Genomic DNA, 24463 nt, shown 5'->3' with positions numbered 1-24463 from the left:
CGTTAGTTACTACATTTCAAATGTAAAATAAGGTCACATGCCCCCCCCCCCCCCCCCCCCCCCCTTCACACCCCCCAGTACCTTACGGTACAATTTAACGATTTAAACGATATAGCATTATAAAGTTTGTTTCTTAAGTAAAGCTGTTTTATTTTGACTTTTATCAGATCACTTTTTTGGAGCCGTTCACATAGAAATACAGATCATTTTGAAAGGGAACGTTTTTCACAGCTATAAATGTGGGGTTGCACCTTCATTCTTGAACTTGAATGGAGATGTACATGGAGGGAAAAGGGGTGGGTCCAGAAATACAGCAGGGAAATGGAGATAAAGGGATGGAGTCGGAAATACAGCAGGGAAATGGAGATGGAGAATGGAGATAAAGGGATAGATCCAGAAATACAGCATGGAGATGGAGATGGAGATAAAGGGATAGATCCAGAAATACAGCATGGAGATGGAGAATGGAGATAAAGGTGGAGAATTATAAGTGGAAAGTTTAACTAGACACAAAGCTCTCGTTCCTGTCCTCAGAGCACCGCTGCCTCCACGCTGGCCCTCGGCTGCCTGTCAGCCTGTTCCTGACCAGCCTGCGTCAACATGATGAATGATGTTTACTCACACTTTCCTTTCCCCTTCACCTTTTTTTTTTTTTCTTTTGCTCCTTATTTTTCAGTTCTCCTTCAGCCCTCTGTTGTGGTTTTTTTGTTTTTTTTGGTCTCCTCCCACCTATCCTATTCTGTGTCTTGGAACAAATAATGCGAGAGAAATGCAACACTACAGTGTTTAGAGATCGCGTTGCTGCACTGGGCCTCTTGACTATAATTAACAGCTAAAGTCATTAATTGATTGAAGAGGTCTCTCTTGGCCCGAGAGCCGTCAGTAAACAGGCAGGTCCATCATCTCTGCACAAGCTGCACTCCCTCTTCTGTACTCGGGTACAGCACACATCAGAGAAGTCTCAGTAGTGTAGAATTTTAAATGAGGCGATTGGGGTTTTTTTTTTTTTCCTCGCCGAGCTCACTTGGTTGGAGCTGTCAGCTTTAAAAGGAAAATTGTGAACCTCAGCACCTATGGGATACTGAGTCCATGCGTCATTTCTGAACACTCGATGCAAATTCCAGAAGGAACTGGACTGCAGTATGCTAGCGACTTTTGTAATCTTACAGCTCCAGAATTCCTGAAGCAACAGATGGAGAGAAAGTTATAAAGACAGCGACTGTTAAGCAGAACCGACAGCTCTTTTACTAAATAATAAGTACGTTTAGGTGTACAATTAGTCTCTCAGCAGCCCAAATTATTCACAGAGTGCTGTTTTGTGATGAGAACAAATCAGGATTCTCCTTTAATGGCAAAATGGAGACGGTTTGAACGTTCTTCTGGTACAGTATGCTGATATCTCCATATGACATTAAAGGCAAATTCCATTTTCCCCCTCAGTAATAACATTTTCTGTAAAAATTTCTTTGGGTGAGTACCTACATCAAGCTATTCCACTCACACGGTTTGGCTGTACTGAATATCTTTTGCTAACAGTGAAGGCTGCGGGGGTGGGGGGGGCTGGACATATGAAAGTAGTCTGAGCTTAACTGTGCTCGTGTGGAAAATCCGTCTGACCGGTTTCTCTCCTGGGTCAGAACCCTTCGGCCCTACGTTGGAAAAGAAATGTATTAGAGTCGACCGCAATAATTTTAAAATGCCAAGTTGAGAACGTTCTCATTCTGAACTAGTTTCATTCCCCTTCATATGGCAGCAAAATGCAGGTGTTTTCCTGCCATATTTATTCTACAAATAATCCACCAAGCTATAGCTAAGAGAGTAGAGCAGTGATTATTGACGCTACAGTGCCCACTTTGTTCAAATATATTAGGTTAATTATGTACCCTTGTGTGGCATTTTCCTTGCTGTGCCTGAATAGGGATGCGTGTGAAAATACTTCGCACTGTTATCAGGCGACCAGTTACAGGGAGAAAAAATCCCCGAAGGTTTTCTTTCCCATTTCAATTCAGTGCAGGTGTGACCCGCGCTGACGTGCCACGGTTGAGCTAAAGCATCTCCTACTAATGAGAGAAAAGAAGAGAGGGTGCTGTGCGTTCGTCACGTGAGACGAACAGATCATTTAGAGCTCTGCTCTTATTCTCGGAGATCAAACGTTCTTCAACGAGGGTGTTCTCCTTGTCGAGGATGTCGGCTCGTTAGACGCAGAGCGTATTAGACCCATTCGCGATGTGCTGCCTAGTGAGCTAAAATGAGCTACGCAATTCGTTTCCAAGCTAAATTGTGGAACTGAAGGCATCACGTACGACCTTCATAATTCATGGCAAATGGTTGACCATTCTGAGCAGAACATGAGAAATGTATTTCATGGTTATAAACTTTAACAGTATAGTGGGTTGACATGATGGCCAGATGCAGTTGACTCTCCTCCATGTCATCACTGCCAGTGGTGAAACGATGTGAAAGAATGAGACCTGGCCCAAAAAGGACTGCATTTCCCCTGTAAAAAGGACAATCAGTATTCTTATCAATGATCTTATTTACAAAGCACTGCACAAAGTCTGAAGACCGAGATATTCCATTTTCTGTGTGATGAATTCTGGAAAGTTCATGACGAGTCTTCATTATGGAAATGGACCACATTGGAGATCTCTGTATCCAAGTGGGTTCAAAGTAGCGTCTGTGCACCAACTTAAAAACCCTGAATGGGACTGTACGATATTCTTGCCAAAACAAACCTGATATACGGCACTCGCTGTGAGCAGAGAAAATGCTCATCAAATGCTAACAGTTCTAGCACACAAAACCGCTGGGGATTGGCTACCTGATCCCCCTTGTTTGTTTGTTTTTTGTTTTTTTGTTTTTTTTGCAATTGTGAGCCAATTTTTTCAACCCCCTACAGTCAGATATCACCCAGGCTTTGCAGTAGGCTTTCCTTTTTCTGAGCTCCTATTTCTGTGGTCCATTGCAGCGTTGAAGAGATCCATTTTCCGTCATTCAGGCTAAGTAACCCTAACCTAGCACTGACCAGGCCCAGCACCCTGCAGGTTCTGCTCAACATCTGGGTTACAGACCTTTTAATACTGACCTCTGTTAAGATCATAGTCCAACCAGCAAGTAGGCTCTCGTTAAGAGCTACTCGGCCAAGATGTCCGCACCACAAACTAGTGTGGTTCTCCTGATCATACTTCTTCTCAGCTCCCTGTCCGACAACGAATATTGGTTGCTCGAACAACAAAAATAAATCGGGAGATTCCACATCCATAATGTCTAGTCAGGAAAAGTCCTGTGACTGAGAAGACCGTCTTAGGTGCATTCTTGGATGTTTGTTTTTTGGCAAAGCAGCAGCACTCCATAACTTCTCTAAAATCTCCACTAGCATAATATTGCTGTGCGCCCAGCATGCGAGAAGAAATCCTATATAAGTCTATACCAATACTTCCTGACACAATCTAGAAGGATTTTCTAGAATCGAGCTGGATCAGTGCACAGTGATGTGTAATAGGGATTAAATGAATAGGAGAAGATCGCTAGGTCTCATAAGCAATAATAAAAATAAAGCATTTCCTGCGCTTTGGTCATTGGCGTCTTGTACGTAATCACAGAAAAGACCTGGGTGTGTAATCATTCGCAGCATTGCACATAAGAAAAGTGCAAGCTCCTAAACCGCGTTATGAACAAGTATAGCTGAGAATTTATCACTGTACTTATTGTAGCATATCTTTTTTTTTTAATGTGTATAAAAATACTTTAAGGTGAATAAGCCAGGTGAACAGAAACCGTGACGGTACGGTAAGATAGTCCCCTCACTTAGGGATAAGAAGAATAATGCCGAACTGTCGTTCACAACATTTAGACGGAGATAATGATTATCTAGTGTGCAAAGCTGCCAGGATGGCTTTTGTGTTACTGATCTTGCTCTTGTGGCTTTAAATGGAGCTCTCCCAGGAACACCGCAGCAGCGGTAACCTATTTAGAGCTCTTACTTAATCTGGCACACACACAGAAATCACCAGGTAAAAATGATTTTCCCCCACAGTGAAGCAATCCTCGTATTAAGAACCCACAACGGGGGGGTCAACAGACATTTTACTGTCTTACCGCTATCTTTGCCTCACAGCCATCATAGGGTTAGCCATACAAGCCATGTTAAAGGCACTGAGCTTTAAGCTCTCAAATTTCAGTCCTCACACACAAGAAATGAAAAGCGGATGGGTTACTCCAGTTCACTCGGTGCAAAATGTGTTGGGTAAGAAGTCCATTCTTACTCACTCACCTTTTTACTGCGTTTTATTTAACACTGTTTTACCTCTCACAGTCCCTCCTGTGTTCTTGTTCTGTCGTTCTATTAGGTTTTTAAAGTGAAGGCTGTTCAGCTGGCTGAGAAGCTGCTTCCTGCCTTCAACACCCCCACAGGCATCCCCTGGGCCATGGTCAACCTCAAGAGGTGGTTCTACCTTCATTAAGCTTCTTTTGTGTTTTTGTTTTCCGTTTTTTTTTTTTCTTTTCCCTCTTCTCCTTCTCTCTCACATGTTCCGTCCTGCGTTTCCTCTATCTGCCCACTGCAGCTCCGGCTAAGTCACTAAGTCCACAGTGTATAATCTGAGCCTGTCAGTCACCCTGTCTTCCTGGGTCTTTAATACAACGGTCCACGTCATTTCATTCGCATTTCATTGAGCAGGATGGAAAATGCGTACATCGTCTATTGTGTGTGCTTTGGCTTTTGGTGTAGAAGAAAGCAAGCGTAATCAAGCAGAAACTGACAAAGCTTTTATAAATAAATAAATGAATTAGTGTCTCAAGGAAATGGAGACAACAGACTTCCAACGTGTGTCTAATCCTGAAGATAAAAGGTCTTTATTCTATTAATCCGTATCCACCCAGCCACTACTCAGCCTGCCATTACGAACGACTCCTCCGAAAACTAACGCGTACATGCTGTACCCAATTAGCATGTGCTGAGCGTACAGTACTCCGAATGTGAAATGAGTGAAGAACACGGGAAAGACAGGCTTTCCGGATCCTCAAAGAGCGCAGCCGACGGTTTTACGTTCACGGCATTTGGAAGACATCTTTAATCAAAGCCGAGCGCTTTGTAATCTTTGTCATGCTGAAACAAATACAGCGGGGTCTAAGAATACCATTATCCTATGAAAGAGTACATGTTTTTGTTTTTTAATGATTATTATGACTATTACTATTAATCGTTTGATGATTTTTTTTATTAGGGCAGATGATGAGTAAAGTGGAACTTGTTTAAAGGCGTTTGTATGGAATAAACGCAGGTGGTTCTCTCGACGGTAATTTAGGTTTTGTACCGTTTACCCGCTAACCTCATGTTCATCTCCCCTGTATCAGCGGCGTGGGCCGAAACTGGGGCTGGGCCTCGGCTGGTAGTAGCATCTTGGCTGAGTTTGGGACACTGCACATGGAGTTTGTGCACCTTACGTATCTGACCGGGAACCCTGTCTATTATCAAAAGGTTTGTGGGTTTAAAATGTGCGTAACGCATGTTACTTTGTGTATGTCTCTACTCTTCGAACAACACGTCACGCTTTTCTTATTACATCAGGTGATGCATATCCGGAAGCTGCTGGCTAAAATGGACAGACCTAATGGCCTCTACCCAAACTACCTGAACCCCCGTACGGGCCGCTGGGGCCAGCGTGAGTAACCTTCAGCTCCTGAATTTCTCACACATATATTCTCCACAGAAAAATACAAACCAGGGCAAGGATTCACGCTTGTATGGCACATTACATGCCTTGTCATGGTCATGAAGAGGTAATAGTTGCTGTCTGAGAGGCCGTGGCCCATTTGCGCTAATGCTATGTGTTGTGTTCTGCTCTTTAGTTCACACAAGCTCTACTGGTAAAATGAAGGGGATGATAAATGTATCTGTGTGTGTGTGTGTGTGTGTGTGTGTGTGTGTGTGTGTAATCTACCAGCTCACATGAAGGCAGGATGTGGATGCATTTCTTTTTCTTTAAAGGATATCAGTAATCAGTGTTTGATGCTGACTTTTCAGTTGTTGCCAGGCTTAGCAACTAGGTGTCAGTTGTGCTTGTAGAAACTGACGATACGGTTGCCATTTTTGACGTAACAGCCAATATTTGCAGCGATTTAAAATATTCTGTAACTTTGTAACGTCATGTGAAATTCCTTGTATTTGTGTCGACAGCTTCTGTACTTTACACCGTTTCAATCATGTTTGCTTATTCGCTGTTAGTTTATTTATTTATAAAGCACGTTTAAAAACAGACGTTGAAACCAAAGTGCTGTACAAGTAGTGTAAAACAGATTTAAAACACACATTTAATAGGATCAAAGACCGATGGGCAAATGAAAATTCTACACCCTCAGACAGAATTAAAAGTTAGCGAATAAAAGGGGGTCTTCGGAGAAGGTTTGAACCTGGCCATAGAGGGGGAAGGGCTGATATGAAAAGGGAGACTATTCCAGAGCCTGGGAGCAGCTACCGAGAAAGCCCAGTCCATTTTGGGTTTTAAAACGTGAAAGGACTAGATGACTGGAGGATCGAAAAGATCTTGCGGCAGTATACGTGGCAGTCACATATGTACTGGGAGCGAGTCCATGTAAAACTTTAAAACACGTATAGTAGAATTTTAAAATCAATGCAGAAATTGACTGGCAGCCGGTGTAAAGAGGCGAGGACAGGAGTAATATCCTCAGCTTTTCTGGTGCCAGTCAATGATCTTGCCGCCGCATTTTGTACCATTTGCAAGCAATCTAGAGCGGATTTAGGCAATCCAAAATGGAGGGAGTTACAGTGGTCTAACCGTGATGTTATTAAAGCATGAATAACTGTTTCCAGGGCCGCCTTGGAGAGCATTTTCTTGATTTTAGCAATAGATCTCAGTTGCAAAAAAGCTGCTTTTGACAACAGCAACGTAGGATCTAGAATGACACCAAGGTCATCAAATTGTGCACATTTGTAGACAGAGGAACTGACTGATTTGAAAATAGCAGTAGTTGAAACCGGTGGGCCAAAATGATTATTTCAGTTTTATCACTATTTATCCATAAAAAAAAAAAATCGTGTCCATCCAGCATTTAATGTCATAAGACATTCAAAGCGATTTGACAGAGAACATACAGCTGTGTTTCATCAGCGTAGCAGTGGTATGATAAGTTGTGTTTCTGAATCATGTGACCAAGGGAAGGATATATAGTGCAAACAAAATAGGTTCCAAAATGGAACCCTGAGGAACACCATACCAGATTTGTGCTCGAGATGAGAAACTAGGGCTGTCACGATACCAAAAATCTAGTAGTCGGTACCGATACCACCAAAAGTACTCGATACCAAAGGCGATACCACGATGTGGTATAAAAATAAAATACAAAAACTCTCCTGGAGGACATCCTCCTCTGGCTGATACTGGCAGGGAGAGCGGGAGAGCGGGTGGGAGAGGGGGGAGGGTATTTTAGTTATCAAACATTGTCGGAGAATGAGTCTCCGGAGGTGCACTCCTAAACACACACACACACACACACACACACACACACACACCCCTTATACTCTGGATGTAAGCATTAGTTTAAATTCACTGATATGGTGGCAGACCAAAAAGATTTATTAAAAGCATGAGCATGTGAATAATTATGAGTGACATGAGGCTACGTTTAGCTGACAGGACCCGGGCTGAATGGAGATGCATGGTGTCCATTAGGAGGTGGTTTATAACACTGCAATGTGTTAGCGTCATTGACAAATAACTGGCTATCGCTAACATTACATGGAGCATAACGTTATCTGGTTTCACGCCACAATGCAGCCGCCTCAAACAAACATAATATAGGATCGTGTTTCAGGTGCTTCGCCGAATTCCAGGTGTTTCCTCGCTTTGTTTGAAATGAACGATAGCGTCGGTTACACACCGGAAACCGATACTAGCTTTCCTCTCATCGAGTCGGGGCGGAGCTAAACTTGTCAAGCTCAGCTAAACTTCTGTAGTTTTTCCCGTGTGCTTGTAGGCGTTCCTCTTCTTCACCACCACTCGTGGACCGACTAAAACACTTGCGCGTATTTGCTGCCCCCATCAGGTCCAGAAGAATCGCAACCTTGTTACAAATGGTACTAATACTACTGCAGAAAACCAAGTACCGTCACGTTTTAGGAACGTTGGTACCGGAGTATCGGTTCTCGTGACATCCCTATGAGAAACAATTTCCTACATTACCAGAAAATGTTCTCCCCTTAAGGTGAGAGACAAACCACTTCAACACAGGTCCCTGAAACCCAGCCACATGATTAAGTCTTTTTAACAGCATGGTATGATCTACTGCTTCAACGGCCGCACTTAAATCCAGCAGGATTAGATTAAAATACAGCAGGAACCAATGAGTCAAAAGAGAGTAAAATGTCATTGGTGACCTTTAACAAAGCCGATTCAGTACTATGTAGCTCCCTAAAACCAGACTGAAATGTATCAGAAATGTTCAAAGTACTAACGTAAGAAGAGATCAGAGAATAAACAACTTTTTCCCCAAAACTTTTGAAATAAAAGTTTGGAGACGGCTCTGTAAATATTCAGATCATGTTGCTCAAGGCGATGCCTTTTTAACAACGGCTGGACTACTGTAATGTTTAAACACAACTGGCACGACTCCATTTTCTAGGAAGCTATTAATAATAACCGGACTTAGAACTGCAAAAGCCTCTAAAAATGTGTGAAGGCGAAACATCTAAAGGACAGTTTGTGGACTTCGTATTAGAAACAATATCAGAGATTTGTGAAGGTGAGAGGAGTTGAAACCGATGTCGAGCGCTCTGATACGACCGTGTTTCTGACCGAACAGAGCCGTATTGTGGTATGTTGGACCTGAATGTAATCAGCTTCATGAATAAAATGATTTACAAATTGGTCACACGGGACAAGTCTCTAAAGGGTCACTCGGAGTAAGATTTAAAAAGGCATTAATTGTATTAAAGAGTATCTTTTGGCCTTTGTGCATTTTGTGCAATTAAATCCGACATATAATAGACATTCCCTAAGAATTTCATAAGGTATGTCACTTATTTTTTTCCATTTGCGCTCCTCATTTGCTTATTCGCTGTTACAGTAAGGTGGTATCGTTCTCATGGGTTGGGTTAAGCGAGAATTTCCCACTATTTACTGTATTTTAAAGGCACTGATGGAAAAGTCTGAAGGTCATCTTTCGTTTTGGCTTATGTGCACGGTACATGTTTTCTGCTATAAACATAGAACATCAAAATCTTTCTAGCAGTTCTTTTCAGGCAGAAAATCCCTTTATATGTGCTTATTTACCAGCAGTGGTGGAGCTGTGCACTTCCATATTTATGAATACGAAAGCCTATGTAGTAGCATTTAAGGTGAGAACAATGGCAGCAAATACAACAATGGCAGGAATTGCCCGTGTGCTATTCACTGGCATGAGGGTGAGCATTTTAAGAGGCAGCGTTTCAAAGTATCTGAGTGCTCAAAAACCACAGGTGGTCAAAGCCTTAATCATGGGGCTCTACCTTTCTTGATTTGAATGGACGGAACAAGCATCTATTGTCTGAAGAAATGTGTTTGTTTGGGGGGTTTTTAAAAAAAAATGTATTTTTATTTTTTGTGTGGATGAATTCAGAAAAGCCTGCTGTCAGACGAATTCAGAAGAGCTAGCATGGTGTGTGGGATCTGCTCAGAAAGGTTTTGATTGTTCAAAAGCAAGCTCATTCTGTCACTAATGGAGGTACATATTGTACATGGCTTGCATTATAATTTCCCACTGCACTTTAAGGCACCAGGAGGCTTCACCTCCCACACAAAATGTTTGCTTTACTTCTCTTGCCTGCAGAAAACAACTTGTGCATATGCATCGTTAAAGCACATTGCGTACAAATGCAGGTTTGTCTGGTTCAGACTATACAACAGTGTATTTTTATTTAATTGTAGCCAGATCAGTGTTGTGTCAATTTTGTACTTTTTATATTATTTCAAAATGAAAAAGTGTTCGCCATTGGGGAAATCATGAGCTAAAAATACTCTGCCTAATTGCTAAACTCCTTTAAAAAATAAATAAATAAATAAAATCCTAAGTTTCTTACACCTCTGGTCGTCAGCACTACATTTTCATTCGTTAGTGTAAATCTAGCACTGTTTCTATTTCTGAAGGTGTTCCTCAGGGTTCTGTACGTGGTCCACTGCTTTTCATCACCTACATGCTTTCCCTTAGGTTGCATTATTCACCATTATAGCCTTAGTTTCCATCGCTACGCTGATGACACTCAACTCTACATTTGCTCATCTATCATTCTGCCCATTTCCTCACAAATTCCTCATCTGTATGCGTCACAGACATTCATTCCTGGATGACCAGTAATTGTCTCGGACTCAGTACTGAAAAAAACGGTGTGTTAGAACATGTGGAGATGCTACTACTATCTCGTCTGCCTGATATAAATGGTGTTCTGGTCAGACCCTCCCGTACCGTCCGCAACCGTGGTATTACCTTTGACTTCGCACTCGCTCTTAACTCGCACGTCTCCTCTCTCACAAAAACAGCTTTTGATCATCTTCGCAATACGGCGAATAGACGTCGCCCCATCCTCAACACCAAAGATGCCGAAAGTCTTGTCCGTGCCTTCATCGGTTCTCGGCTTGATTATTGTAATGCTCTCTCTTCCGGCCTTCCGACTAAAACAGTCAATACATTGCAATGCATCCAGAATTCAGCAGCAAGGGTTCTCACTCCTTCTAAGAAATCATCACGCATCAGTCCTGTCCTGCGCAGGTTACACTGGTTACCCGTTTCATATCGGATCCAATACAGAGTTCTCCTCATCACTTACAAAGCCTTACGTAGTCTAGCCCCCTCATACGTCGCTGCTCTCGTCTGTCTCTGCACACCGTCACGCTCTCTCAGGTCATCTGACACTGGCCTATTATTCATTCCACCTTACAAGCTGACCTCACTGTGTGGTAGGGCGTCCTGCACTCTATTCCACAGTCCCTCTGTAATCTTACCTCTGTACAAGAGTTTAAAAGCCAACTCAAAACTTATCTCTTTGCCCAATGTTTCTGTGACTCTTAACTGCACTGTCATGTTGTGTTGAGATTCTGTGTTATTTCTGTCTGATTTCTAACTGTAAAGTGACCATGAGTTTGTAGAAAGGCTCTATAAAATATAAACGTATTATCGTGCATAATATCTGCTACGCATAATGGCACCAAAATATATCACTTTTTTCATTTGGTGAGTTGCGGTTGTGTTCTCCATGCGTGTCCGTGATGACGTGAGATAAGATAAGATGTGCCGTTATTGATCTGATGGCCATGGTAAGAGCCCCTCTGACGTTTGGCTCAGACGTGGCTGGATGAATCTGTGGCTGAACGAGCTCCTGAGCCTCCTCATCTCAGCATAGAGAGCATGAGAAGGACCTGTGGACCTTGTCCATGATGGCCTTCAGCTTCCCCGTCATCCTCTTCTCAGTTACTTCCTCCACACTGTCCAGCTCCAGTTTGTTGGCACCACACTGGCAGTCCCATTGCCAAGATGAACGCAAATGCACCCGGGTATCAATAGAATCAAGTGAGTCTAAAATCAGACGTATGCTGCGTGGGGTTCCGGGAAACGGTGAAAACCACTTTTGTTTACCTTCATTTAATAAATTCATCTTCAGTAGCCGCGTTATCCTGGTCGTTGTCATGTTGGATCCAGAGTCTGTCTAGTGAGCACTTTGTGAGAGGTGGGAATATACACTGGATGCGATGGTAGTCCATACCAGGGCAGAATTCACACATTCAGTGGCACATCATGGGAATTTAGAGTCATCAGTCCACCTACCTGCATGTTTTTTGGGAAGTGGGAGGAAACCGGAGACCCTGGAGTTCAGGGGATCCTGGAGCTGTGAGGCAGCAACATGTTACCCCTTTTACCCCTGTAGATACAAGCTTTAAATCTAAGGAGTTTATGGTTATATTGAACTGGTTTTCATAAATGAAAGCTGTTGCATAGACTCGCATCAGAAATAGAGGATCAAATAAAAAGAAGCTCCTTTACAGAAAATACTACATGTGTTACATATTTCTACTTCCTGCTTGCAAAAGCAATCTCTTGTGTCATTATTCTTCCACTACTCGTGTTTCTACCCTCACGCTCATCTGCTCCCTGACTTTCTCTCTCTCGCTCTCTCCCTCGCTCTTTCTTTCTCTCTTTCTCTCTGTTTCTTTCTCTCGCTCTTTCTCTCCTCTCTCTCTCTCGATTTCTTTCTTTCTCCCCTGCCCTATCTCTCTCTTTCTCTCTCTTTCTCTCACTTTACTTTCTCTCTAGCTCTCTTTTTCTTTCTCTCGCTCTCTCCCTCGCTCTTTCTCACTCTTTTTTTCTCTCTTTCTCTCTCTCTCTATTTCTTTCTCTTACGCTCTCTCTCTTTCTCTCTCTCTCTATTTCTTTCTCTCGCTCTTTCACTTTCTTTCTTTCTCGCCTGCCCTATCTCTCTCTCTCTCTTCCTTCCCTCTTTCTCACTCTTTCTTTCTCTTGCTCTCACTCGCACTCTCTTTATATCTTTCTCTCGCTGTCTCTCGCTCTTTCTTTCTCTCTAGCTCTCTTTTTCTTTCTCTCGCTCTCTGGTTTCTGAATTTCTCTCCATGTTTGACAGATTTTATCGAACACACATGACCACCACACAAGCTTGTTAAACGTAGAGAACCCTGTGTCTACCATGCCTACTTTTTTTTTCCCCTTGGCTTCTGCGATCTTCCATTAGTTCTCTCGGTCTTTTTTTTGCTGTAACGTCTTTCCTCTACATCACCTACATACAGTACGTGAACAAGTGGTTGTAATTAACGTTTGAAAGTGTGTGCCATGCTCTTGAACACCCTCCCTTTGTGCAATTGTGTTCACTTATGATATGGAACGGTGTAATTACTGTGTTTGTGTGTGGGTTTACGTGCATGCACAGCCATTAGGTGAGGTTAGGGAGTGTGAGGGAGATGTTAATTCGCCCAAGTGTAGTTTATGTAAATACTGGGTGGTAATACATAAGTGGTAAGAGGCCATAAAGTGGGAAAATCCACCTTCATCCATGTGCACACGTCTCTCTCAGGAGGAGCATTGCCATTTCCTGGCCATGTGTTTCTTTTCTCGCTTCTCCTCCCCAAAGGCACCTGTATAACAACCCTCCACTGCTTGTTCCATGGTGTCACGTTATCCTCTGTTCACCCTTATACACACACCACACTCCTTGCTTATAGGACCTGAGAGTAGCATTAGCAGGTAGGCGTCGGGACGCTGTTTCCTCTGCCTGTCCTCAATGATGAGCTGATTCTTGTATCTGTATTCTCCGTATCCTGCGCGTATTGTCAATCAAGTTATTTACTGTCAAATGGCTTTGATTTAATGATGTTAAATGTTGCATATTTTTGTCTTTAACAAAGAGAAGCAAAAAGTTCTCGATTTTCACTGTGCTAAAATTGTTCTTTTTGAACAGATTTCGTAGATTATCAACAAATTATTTGGAGCTAATGTATTCTTCAGCAACAGTGTTTCCCCTCTTTTATTATCAAGCTTCAGTCGGGGCTGTCATATTATTTATAGTCTACTTTTTATAGCATTAAGACGCTATTACGATCCGTTGCCATCACTGATGTGACTCAGGCATGCACAGACATCCCATTAGCATGTTTCACAGAGTCTACGGAGACCTTTGAGAGTGATTAGGTGATTGCTGGTGTATGTCTACAAATGAAATCAGGCACTAACATATGCTTGCCTTAATGCGTTGTTATAATAAGGGTGACTCATTATCCCACTATTGGATGGCACCCAGAATTGGATGGGTTCCCTTTTGAGCCTGGTTCCTCTCAAGGTTTCTTCCTCATGATGTCTCGGAGTTTTTCCTTGCCGTCATCACCACTTGCTTCCTCATTAGAGATCAATGCGAAGCTGCTTGTTTTTTTTTTTTGGACAATGTCCATTGTTAAACGCACTATACTAAACACATCTTTAGCCCAACCAGCACCAGAGTTTTAATTCACATGTCAGGAGTTCAAATCCCATGCACCACCAATTTGGAACTGTTGTGGTGTTGAGCAGGGCCCATTTATGTCCCGTCTCAGTTGTACATCATTTTGCATCAAACGTTCAGCTAAATAAATAACTCTACATATCCATGTCCCAATAAAGCGCAGGCCTGCTTTATATCGTTCTGGTTTTAGCTTGGGCGAGTCAGGTGACCGTCTTGAGTCAGAAAATAATTGGTTTTAATTCATTGTTAATGGCTGGATTGAATTTCTGATATTACTGCACTTTAAAAGCATGTACACCCTATGAACCTTACCGGTCTCTCACTCTCCACCATCTTTTATACAGATCACACCTCAGTGGGAGGTCTCGGAGACAGTTTCTACGAGTATCTCTTGAAGGCCTGGCTCATGTCCGATAAAACCGACGCAGAGGCTCGAAAAACCTACGACGATGCTATCGAGGTGAGGCCCGTCGCCGAAAATAAGCATTATTAGTGCGGAATCTTCTCGTCTCCTCCCTCATCCTCCTTTGTCCTGTACTACAAGGCTATCGAGCGTCACCTCGTCCGGAAGTCCAACAGCGGCCTGACCTTCATCGGCGAGTGGAAGAACGGCCACCTTGAGCGCAAGATGGGTCACCTGACCTGCTTTGCTGGGGGAATGTTCGCCCTAGGGGCTGATGGGTCATCCGGAGACAAGGCTGGCCACTACCTGCAGCTGGGAGCTGAGATCGCACATACTTGCCACGAGAGCTACGATCGCACAGGTCAGTAAGAGAGGGATTTTATAGACTACAGGTTTAATGAAAATAGTTGCTGCTGTCTATGCGAGATTCTCGCCGGATCAAGATCTGTTTAAATCTCAAATTTAACTAACTCCATGTTTCCAGTAATGAAGCAGTGTCACTATTGTTTTCATTCAAATAGCTTCTCGTAAGTTAAATTATTTTATGGAGCGAGTAGTGGACTTATTTGATAAATGCTATATTTTCTTAATGTGCACAAATATTCAGAAAGCAGTTATGCTATTTTACCATGTAGCTTTAGCTAAATGCTTTAAGAGAGCCTGTTTCAAGAAGTAAAGATTGTGGACATCTGACAATCACACCCATATGTGCTTGTTGGACATCCTGTTCCAAAACCATGGCCATTAATATGGAGTACGCACCCCCCCTCCCCCCCTTGCTGATATAACACTCTCCAAGAATTCACTCTTCTGAGAAGGCTTTTCACTAGATTTTGGACCATGGCTGTGGGAATTTCTGCTCATTCAGCCACAAGAGCACAAGAGACACTGATGCCTGGCGAGACGTCAATGTTTCAGTTCATCCCAAAGGTCTTCAGTGGGGCTGAGATCAGGGCTCGTCCATTTGAGTTCTTCTACACCAGCCTTGGCAAACCATGTCTTTATGGAGCTCACTTTGAGCACAGGGGCATTGTCATGCTGGAACGTGTTTGAGGAAATCTCAGTGCTACAGCATACAAAGACGTTCAGACGTTCCGTGTGCCTCCAACTTTGTGGCAACAGTTTGGGTAAAGCCCCACGGTTGGGTGTCAGGGTGTCCACATACTTTTGGCCATATAGTGCATTAACTCTTATTGGCGATTGTAGTGTAGCCAGCAAGTGTGCTTTTAAGAGGTACGAGAAAATGGGAGGAAACCCGCATGAGCACATGATGCGTAACTCCATATGCTTGCGTTTTATGTTTAGAGGACGATTATGGGATGCCTCGTACTTGTTTGACATTCGGCGGTGATAACAGATTAAAACCTTTTTAGCTTTTATTGGGCTAAAACGGTTTGGTTTGAGTCTACTGAATTTGCTGCAGTTTTCCAACGCCTAAATCTAGACTTAATCTAACGAAAACCAAATGACTGAAATGCGATTAAGATTACTATGTAGTTTCGTTAAAAGACTACAAATTAAATCCAAACAAACCGTCAGGTAGGGTCCGGTCGTAGCCGAGTACGTTTGTCTGGTAACACACGTGTCCTGTGAGTCTTTGCATCGCGCGTGTTGACTGAGCTTTCATCACCGCCTAATTTGGATGAACTGGTTCAGCTTTTCCCTAACAGACCCCATAACTGGGTTAACAGTAGGGTGCCAGGCTAGCTAGTCTAATGCCAACGTTTACAGCGGCACCGTTCTGTTTAAATCTGTTTCTGTAAGCTTTCTGCTCTGTTCCTCTGCTGCCTGGATGATGGGCTTTTATCATGCGTGCGTCTCCAGTTCTGAAGCTTGGTCCGGAGGCCTTCAAGTTTGACAGCGGGTTGGAGGCGGTGGCCGTGAGGCAGAACGAGAAGTATTACATCCTGAGGCCGGAGGTGATTGAGACTTACTGGTACATGTGGAGATTCACGCACGACCCCAAATACAGGCAGTGGGGCTGGGAGGCAGCTCAGGTCAGTCCATACTTTCATTTCCTGCTTGAAAACTTGCTTATGTACATATACACTATCTGTCTGAAGTTTAGACACACTCATTCTTTATCATCATTATTATTTTTTCCCCACCACATTTTAGAATAATAACAAACTCATCAAAACTCTGGAATAACACAAATTGAACTATGGGAATGATGATGTGATGAAAAAATCCAAAAGAAATTTTCAAAGTAGACGTCCTTTTCTGCCTAGAATTTACAGAAATGTATTCTTGGCGTTTTCTCTCGACCGATCTCTTGAGGAATTTCCCCGAGATTCTTTTTAAACAGTATTAAAGGAGTTCCCACAGACGCCGGACTCTCATCGGCTGCTTCCCGGAATATTTCGAATACGAGTCGTCCGTTTAAAATAAAAACAACGTTTTTGTTTTGTTTTGGGTTTTTTTTTTTTTTTTTTTTTGTATTGCGCTTCCGCCACATGATTGGCTGATTCGATAACTGCGTGAATGTACAGGTGTTCCCAATAAAATGGAAATTTAAAAAATCAAATTTAGAAAAAGTTGTATATCATGAATCAGGGTTCCAAACAGAAACCAGGAAACGCGAAGGAAAGATTTCACTAATAACGGCTTGATCGAGTCTGCAGACAGCATGCAGTACGTTTTAGAGGACACGCAACACATTTCAAAAAACATCAATAAAGAGTTCGGAGAAGTCAGAACAGACCTGAGAGCAGAACTTAAACCGTTCAAAGAAGGATTTAAACAAAACATTATAAAAGAAATCCCCTAAATTCTAACAAGGCACTGGCCAAAAGCTTCATGGCAAATCCACAAGCACTACAAAATCAAAATGTCAGCCAGATCCAAATATATGCAGTCCCAGAGAGCACTGTTTATGGGGCCATCTAATATCGCTGAGATAGAAAAGCGTCTTCGTGTCCAACTTTCACTTGCCAAGGATACAGATTTGGAAATTCAAATACAGCTCTGATGCACACACCAGGTCCCACTTTGCCTCTTAAACCCTTAACGTGGGACGTGTGTTCTTATACATTTGTTAAACCAGATCAATTGACTGTTCACATTACTGTGATTGTGTGTCCCAGTTAGGGGGTTTTAGGACTGTTGTGTAGTTAGTTACATTTATATAGCACTTTTCTAGACACTCAAAGTGATTTACATAGTAGGGGATGTGAAGGGGATCTCCCCAACCACCGCTAGTGTGTAGCATCCATCTGGATGATGCGACGGCAGCTGTAGTGCGCCAGAACGCCCACCACACACCAGCTATTAGAGCAGAGGAGAGGAGAGTGATGTAGCTAATTCAGAGATGGGGATTGTTAGGGGGCCGTGATAGAGAAGGGGCGAGGGGGGGAATTTCGCCAGGACACCGGGGGTATACCCCTACTCTTTATTTATTTATTTATTTATTTATTTATTTATTTATTTATTTTTAATTTTTAATAACCACATAGAGTCAGGACCTCGGTTTAATGTCTCATCTGAAAGACTGCTGTTTTTACAGTATTGTCACTATACTGGGGCATTAGGACCCACACAGCCCACAGGGTGAGCGCCCCCTGCTGGCCTCACTAATACCACTTCCAGCAGCAACCTAGTTTTCCCCAGGAGGTCTCCCATCCAGGTACTGTCCAGGCTCAACCCTGCTTAGCTTCAGTGGGACACCAGGCGAGGACTGGCTTGAAATTTTGTAAGACAGTTTCAAGGTAAATGGAACGGACAGAGTGAATAAGACTCGGGCATGTTTAATATTAGTGGAGTAATCTGTAGTGGGTTTCCCCGAGTTATTCCCGGTTATTATTTGGTGGGCCTTTGCTCTGGTGTGTACTATCCACTTTTAACCCAGAACAGGACCTAAAGATAGAACACACCCTTTTTCAAAGTCCATTTAAGCTCATTTTTTGTCAGTGCTAAACATTTTGAAAGTTATTCCACTGGTGAACACGAAATATTCACCCAATTAATCGATTATGAAATCATTAGTTGCACCCGTAATCAACACAGAAAATAGATTTTTTTTTTTTAACCCCATTTTCTTTAAGAATTTGTACCTGCATTTAAAATTCAATTCAAGTTTATTTGTATAGCGCTTTTTACAATGGACATTGACTCTGGAAAGCCATTTTCAGTTTTAAGTAATGTTTTTTTTATATATTTATATATATATATATAATATATATGCAAAAAAGTTTGCAGAGTTGCCAAACTTGGAGCTGTTCAGGAAAATGGGGGGAAAAAATTATGTTTTCAAATAAATAATAAAGATGCAATATGTTGCATGTTATTCGCTGTAAATTAGAAGACGGTACTGTGTGTACGACTTGGTCCTGATCTCCTCGCTTTTGATTCATATGTCAGATGATTTAAAATATTTAGAATTGGCATGATTATTATGTAGGTCTGGTCTATACCAAGGATTGACAGGGAATCTGTATCGTTCGATGAGTATTATTCAAATTGTATTTAACCCAAATGTAATTTTCTTTAAGGCTTGCTGTATCCTGGGCTTGATAGAATATCGGCCTCAGCGCCACGGTGTCTCAGAGATAACAATACCCTAACATGTTTTCATACGAGTTACGAGGACCAAGGCCAGACACTTTTCATCTGCAGATCATTTTGGTGGGAAGGGAAACAAAAAGATGGCGCTTTTTTTGTGGCGTGAGATTTACAGTACTAGTTGATTTTGTGGTCATTTCTGGCCAGGGTCACGTTTCAGGCATAAATAATGGGGTTGAAAAGGGGAAGGGGAAGGGGGGGGGCTCATAGGTCGGTGTGAAAAGAGCAGGCCTTCAGAGACGGAATAAAGGGTTTATTTTATTTCTAATTAAATTTATACATCTGTTTTTCTTTTTCATTTGTTTTTATAATCTGTCTTTCATCTTTGCATAAAAGCTTATCCTTGAATAAACTGACAATAGACAGGCCTGTTTATTTTTTTGGAAGCGCTCAGGAATTTGTGCGTATATCTAGACTTTGAGAAATTGTAACCCCAGCATCAGTGTTTCTGTTTTCTTTTATTTAATTTTTTTTTGGTTTTTGCTGTTGTTTTACTTAAGATCTTGAACTGTGCCGTCTGAAGGGCCTTTCTATAAGGGCCTTGCTGTAAAGCAACAACAAGCTCGTATATCGTTCGTTTGGATGTTAGGAACGCCGTTCTGCTTGCCCTGAGGCCTGATCGGGTCGAGGTCATCGGTATGATGTGTCGGCTTTGGTTTCCGGAGTGTGAGAACTATAGACTGAAGACGTGTAGCTATAGCTGCTGTTTGCTAAATGCATTAGTTGGAAGTGAAGAGGTCCCAGATGCAGTCCATAGCCCTGTGAAATGAATCTGAGAGAGAGCGAGCAGCTGTATAACGCAGTGTCGCTTCGGGTAAACAATAGCTGCATGTTGATCTTTATTGGCACAGATTGCTTGCGTCCCTCGTGTCTTTAACCCTGCGTTGGGAAATTAGCAAGAATTCAACAAAGGCACTTCTTCTGAGCCCACCTGTGTCACCGTTTGGTCATTTACTTGTGCTGCAGTGAAAAGCTAGAAACGGGGAAATTCATTTATATAGTCATCTTTTGACTTTTGTACACCCAGACACGTTCATTTAAGTTTTACATCCAAGATATTACTCCTTATCATGATTTTACAAGAAGATTATATACGTGAATTTACCTCTTACTAGGTTTTCCCTCCCAAACAGTTCACTGCAGCAAAAGTAAACAAGTAAATAGTTGCACAGGAGGTCTCAGGAGTGCATTTGTTTAATTCTTGCTAATTTCTTGACCAGTGATTTGTTAAGACTTTTTTGCTTTGCCTTTTTTTTTTTTTTTTTTTTTTTTTTGTGTCCAGGAGCGTGTACACAAACACAAAGTAGTGAAATCATTTTTCTCTTGCACACTGAATCTTCTGTGCTTCTTTGAATGTACTAGATTGTATGGTTGGATCTGAACACATCAGTCAGCCTGTGTTCCAGTTCTGAAAGTGTGTTGTTTCTCACTGTTTTCTCCAGGCCATAGATAAATATTGCAGAGTCAGCGGGGGTTTCTCTGGGGTTAAAGACGTCTACTCCTCCAACCCCACCTACGATGACGTCCAGCAGAGCTTCTTCTTGGCAGAGACTCTGAAGTATTTATTTCTATTTTACAAACACCGATATCGCGTCTTCATATTCGAGTGTAGGGAAAAGTTTTTGAAATCTTTTGAGGACAGAAGTAATAATGTTATCGTACAGAATAAAAGCAAGGACTAAATTTCATTTCCAAGCGCACGACTCTATAAGCGTGACTCGGCACACGACCTCGTTGAACATTAATGCCACCTGCTGATGACGTTGCATCACTGCAGTTATAGGTCTAAGGTAGTGCATATGCTTCACGGACATAAATGAGAAATTTCTTTCTGTGCTTTTAGGTATCTGTATCTGCTGTTCTCCAGTGACGATCTGCTGCCTTTGGAGAACTGGGTCTTCAACACGGAAGCTCATCCACTACCGGTGCTGCATCTGGGCAACATCACCCTGCCTGGCAGCCAGGCATAGCGATAAGAGGAGCCTCAGCGGGTGTGGGCACTCGCCTCCTCTTTCTCTGAAAGACTTGCAGGTACATGTGTTCGGGAGTTACTGCGTTGAGGGTCTCTTCCGCTCAACTGCTGTGCCACCTGGACTCTTGGGTTTTTACTGCCAAAGCAGAGGGGACCAGGACACACTCTCAGACTCTGTCTACTCATCTATATGTCTCTTGTATTTTATTTTTTTTTTTCCCCCACTGTCTCCGATAAGCTGCCAATCAGGCACAGACGGCTTATGTGACTCATTCATTGGCTGCATGGCTCTGACATTAGTGGAATCTGTTCGAACTCCACAGCTCAGCAAACAAATCAGCAGCAGTCATGTGTTGCGGTAAACGAACAAACACAGGAAATGCATATTTTCCCTGTGAAGAAAGAAGAGGATTTCACGTGGCTTATTGGTTTTTTTTGTTGTTTTGTTTTTTTGGGTTTTTTTTTTTTTTTATTGCTTTCATTGCTTAATCACTACAGCAGGACAGACGGCTCTCCGGCCAAAACACCCTCCCCCCATCCCTATCTCCCTCCCACCGAGCTCTGACCCAGACCTGGGGCAGTGGGAGGCAGCAGCTGGATGATGTGACCTCTGAAATCTCTCCCGCTCTTCCTCTTAGAGAGAACACAGTCCAGAGGCACCCTGGGATCTCTGTGGCTTCTCTTGTACTGATACAGTATGCGCGTGAGAGTGTGCACCTTCTTGTGTTAGTCTGCTATCAGCCTCCTGCACACTTCGGTCAAATTCTGGTCCAGATTTTAAGTCGAGCATGTTCTTTGTTTGCCATGGTTAGTGGGTGATACGGCTGAAGTTTTGCGTTCGTTTACGGCTCTAATAGAATAGATGTTGCTTCCAGGACCATCGTCGCACACGGCACATACGTTTATTCTAAACATTTTCCACAAGAAAAAAAAAGAATGCAAAACCATTCATTCAGTTTCTATCTCAGCGGGCATGTGAGTAAACCCTCTTTCCTTTCAACCACTCAGTCAGTTTGTGTTCTGGCTCTCATCCGCACTGCTCTGTACTCAACTCGACTGGATTAGTATTGGGTTTATGACCTCACATATTCATATTCAAGTGTTCATAAAGTTCTGCTGCACAGGAGAAAGAAAGCCCACATTTCTTTCCCTGATTACGGTTCTCGTTTTGTTTTTGTTGATGAATTTCACCATTAAACATCGCAAACACGTCAGTCAAGGTAGAGAGGAGGATTCATTTTTAATATCCAGCAACAAATAACTTTTGATAAGTCCAGCCATGTTTTCTATGAATGCACACAGAGATTATGCGAACATGTCCATGATGAAGCCACTTTTTTTGTACTGGATTTGCACCATTGTCGGACTAAAGCGCAGGAGATTTATGGGCTTTTAATTAATTTATTTTCATCCCAGTCAGCAGATCATAACACTCTCTTAACGTTTGGATTTGCTCTTTTTTTTTTTTTTTTTTTTTTTGTTTCTTTTTTGCGTTTCTACCTGCCATTGAACTGATGAGAGGCTGACGTTTTTAGAGAGTAAGGGGTTTTATTCTGAAGGCAGGAGGAGGTCCACCACTGCTGTACTTTACATTAGTCCAACATGGTTCCAACTTTACATTCTTCAGGATAACTTTTTCTTTCTTTTTTTTTTTTTCTTCTTTACAAGGTAGTTCCTCGCAAATGTGACCACTGGAAAACAATATGCAGTGTTTATAATGCACATCACAAGTGATACTGACTGGTAGGAACTATTTCGATCTCATCTGCAAAAATAGATGTCCCCCTGTACTCCATCTTTAACCGGTACAGTCGTCATTGCTTTACCGCTCCTTGAGGTGGCAGAAGCGACAGTGTGCTAACGCTCCGTGTGCTTTTCCCATTTGCCTAAAGTCTCTTCTTCCTTCCTTATAATCACAATACTGTCAGCTGTTTCTGTTGTGGGAGACGCCCAGGCCAACTTGCCACTAGGGGGATTTTGAGAGCTGTATTCTGTATTTTTACTGACCTGAAAGTACTGTAAATATCTTTCAAATGTGACCGAATTCAATAAAGATGTTACATAAATCGAAGGGAATAACATCAAGCCGCGTTTTTGCTATTCTTCATTACTAAATGATGTCTCTCCTTGGGGCTAGGTCTTAATTATCTGCACATATTCTATCATACATCCACCAGCCACTATAATAAGCACATCCGCACCCCTGCTTATTCATGCACTTATTGAATCGTGCGGCAGCAGGGACATGTATTAATCATACAGTAACTCAATAACCGCTCTCTACAATCTTAGTGAGAAGAAAATCATCTCCACATGCACAACGTGCCGAACCTTGAGGTGGATGGATCCCCCCACACACACACACACACGGTTCTGTGTAAACTTTACAGACTGTCGCGTGTTAAAGATCCCAGATCAGCAGTTTCTGAACTACTGAAACTAGCCCGTCCTGCACCGACGACCACGCCGCGATCAACATCGCTGCGATCATGTTTCTAACTGAAGCTCTTGACCTGTATCTGCACGATTTTATACACCGCTGCAACATGATTGGCTGATTGGATAACTACATGAATGAGCAGGAGTATTGGTGTTCCTATTAAACTGGCCAGTGAGTGTATATTATTTATTGGGATTTTCCGATCTGTTGGTCGTACGTTCTCATTCCTGCGATTGATTATGGAAAGTTGGTACTGTAGATCCGAGCAGGTTTCTGAGCCTCTCTCTGTAATACCATCAGACCTGAAGATTAGACTGCAAACAATATTAGATTTTTTTGTGTGTGTTTTGCTTTTGTTTGTCTCTCTTTGTCCTTCACTGATCATCAGTTCTAAGCCTTAACACCTCTCCGTCTGTACTGTTTGTTTTAAACTGTCCGAGAGATTATATGGCGGGATGGTGACTGACTGACTGGCTCTAGAACAGGTGCACACACCTAATAACTCGGCTGACCCGGCTAAAACAAGATGGCGTGCGGGGTCTTCTTTTGATTCGTCTTTATTCCGCACCGCTGTTCCTAAAATGACATTAAGTGTGTCTTGTTAGAAATGTGGAACAGGTAAGTAAGCACATCGCTGCACACGCAGGTGAATGTTAACTGTTCAGTAAACTTATGTATTCAAAACAGTGTTCGGTTCGGATCGGCGATCAGCTTGACGGTATGTTTTCTCACCGAGTTAAATCTTCAAATATTTACCAGTTCCTTACGCAAATTTCTTCCATACTATATTTGCTTCCAAACATTCGCACTGTTGACTTACCGGCTTAACGTACGCGGTTCTAATGTATACCCTACCGCTCAAACGTTTACACACACACTCGTTCTTTATTTAGTTATTTAGTATTTTTCCCACATGTTTAGAATAATGAATTATGTTGTGATTAAAAAAAAGAAATCCAAAATAAATCAAAAATAATGTAGTACTGTCAAAGTAGACACGCTTTTCGCCGAGAATTTACAGAAAAGTGTTCTTGGCGTTCTCTCGAGCGATCTCTTGCGGAATTTCACAGAGTTGCTTTTTAAACAGGATTAAAG

At 42.4% G+C, this 24463-nt stretch overlaps 1 protein-coding gene across 4 annotated transcripts in view; it reads left to right on the top strand.

Annotated features, from left to right (window-relative positions):
• Positions 1-22999, top strand: part of man1a2 (mannosidase, alpha, class 1A, member 2) — a 75534-nt gene extending 52535 nt beyond the window's left edge. For all 4 annotated transcript variants that reach the window (XM_017470345.3, XM_017470344.3, XM_017470346.3 and 1 more), the window contains 8 exons: positions 4350-4444; positions 5356-5479; positions 5570-5663; positions 14338-14453; positions 14538-14757; positions 16221-16393; positions 20399-20514; positions 20800-22999. In XM_017470345.3, coding sequence (XP_017325834.1) covers positions 4350-4444; positions 5356-5479; positions 5570-5663; positions 14338-14453; positions 14538-14757; positions 16221-16393; positions 20399-20514; positions 20800-20926 — 1065 coding nt within the window. In that variant the 3' untranslated portion in view covers positions 20927-22999. The remainder of the gene's footprint in view (positions 1-4349; positions 4445-5355; positions 5480-5569; positions 5664-14337; positions 14454-14537; positions 14758-16220; positions 16394-20398; positions 20515-20799) is intronic.
• Positions 23000-24463: the final 1464 nt, after the last annotated feature.

Source organism: Ictalurus punctatus, chromosome 6, assembly GCF_001660625.3.
Source record: "Ictalurus punctatus breed USDA103 chromosome 6, Coco_2.0, whole genome shotgun sequence".
Lineage (NCBI taxonomy): Eukaryota > Metazoa > Chordata > Actinopteri > Siluriformes > Ictaluridae > Ictalurus > Ictalurus punctatus.
The sequence above is the reverse complement of the archived record's forward strand: the minus strand, read 5'-3'. Positions and strand labels throughout refer to the sequence as shown.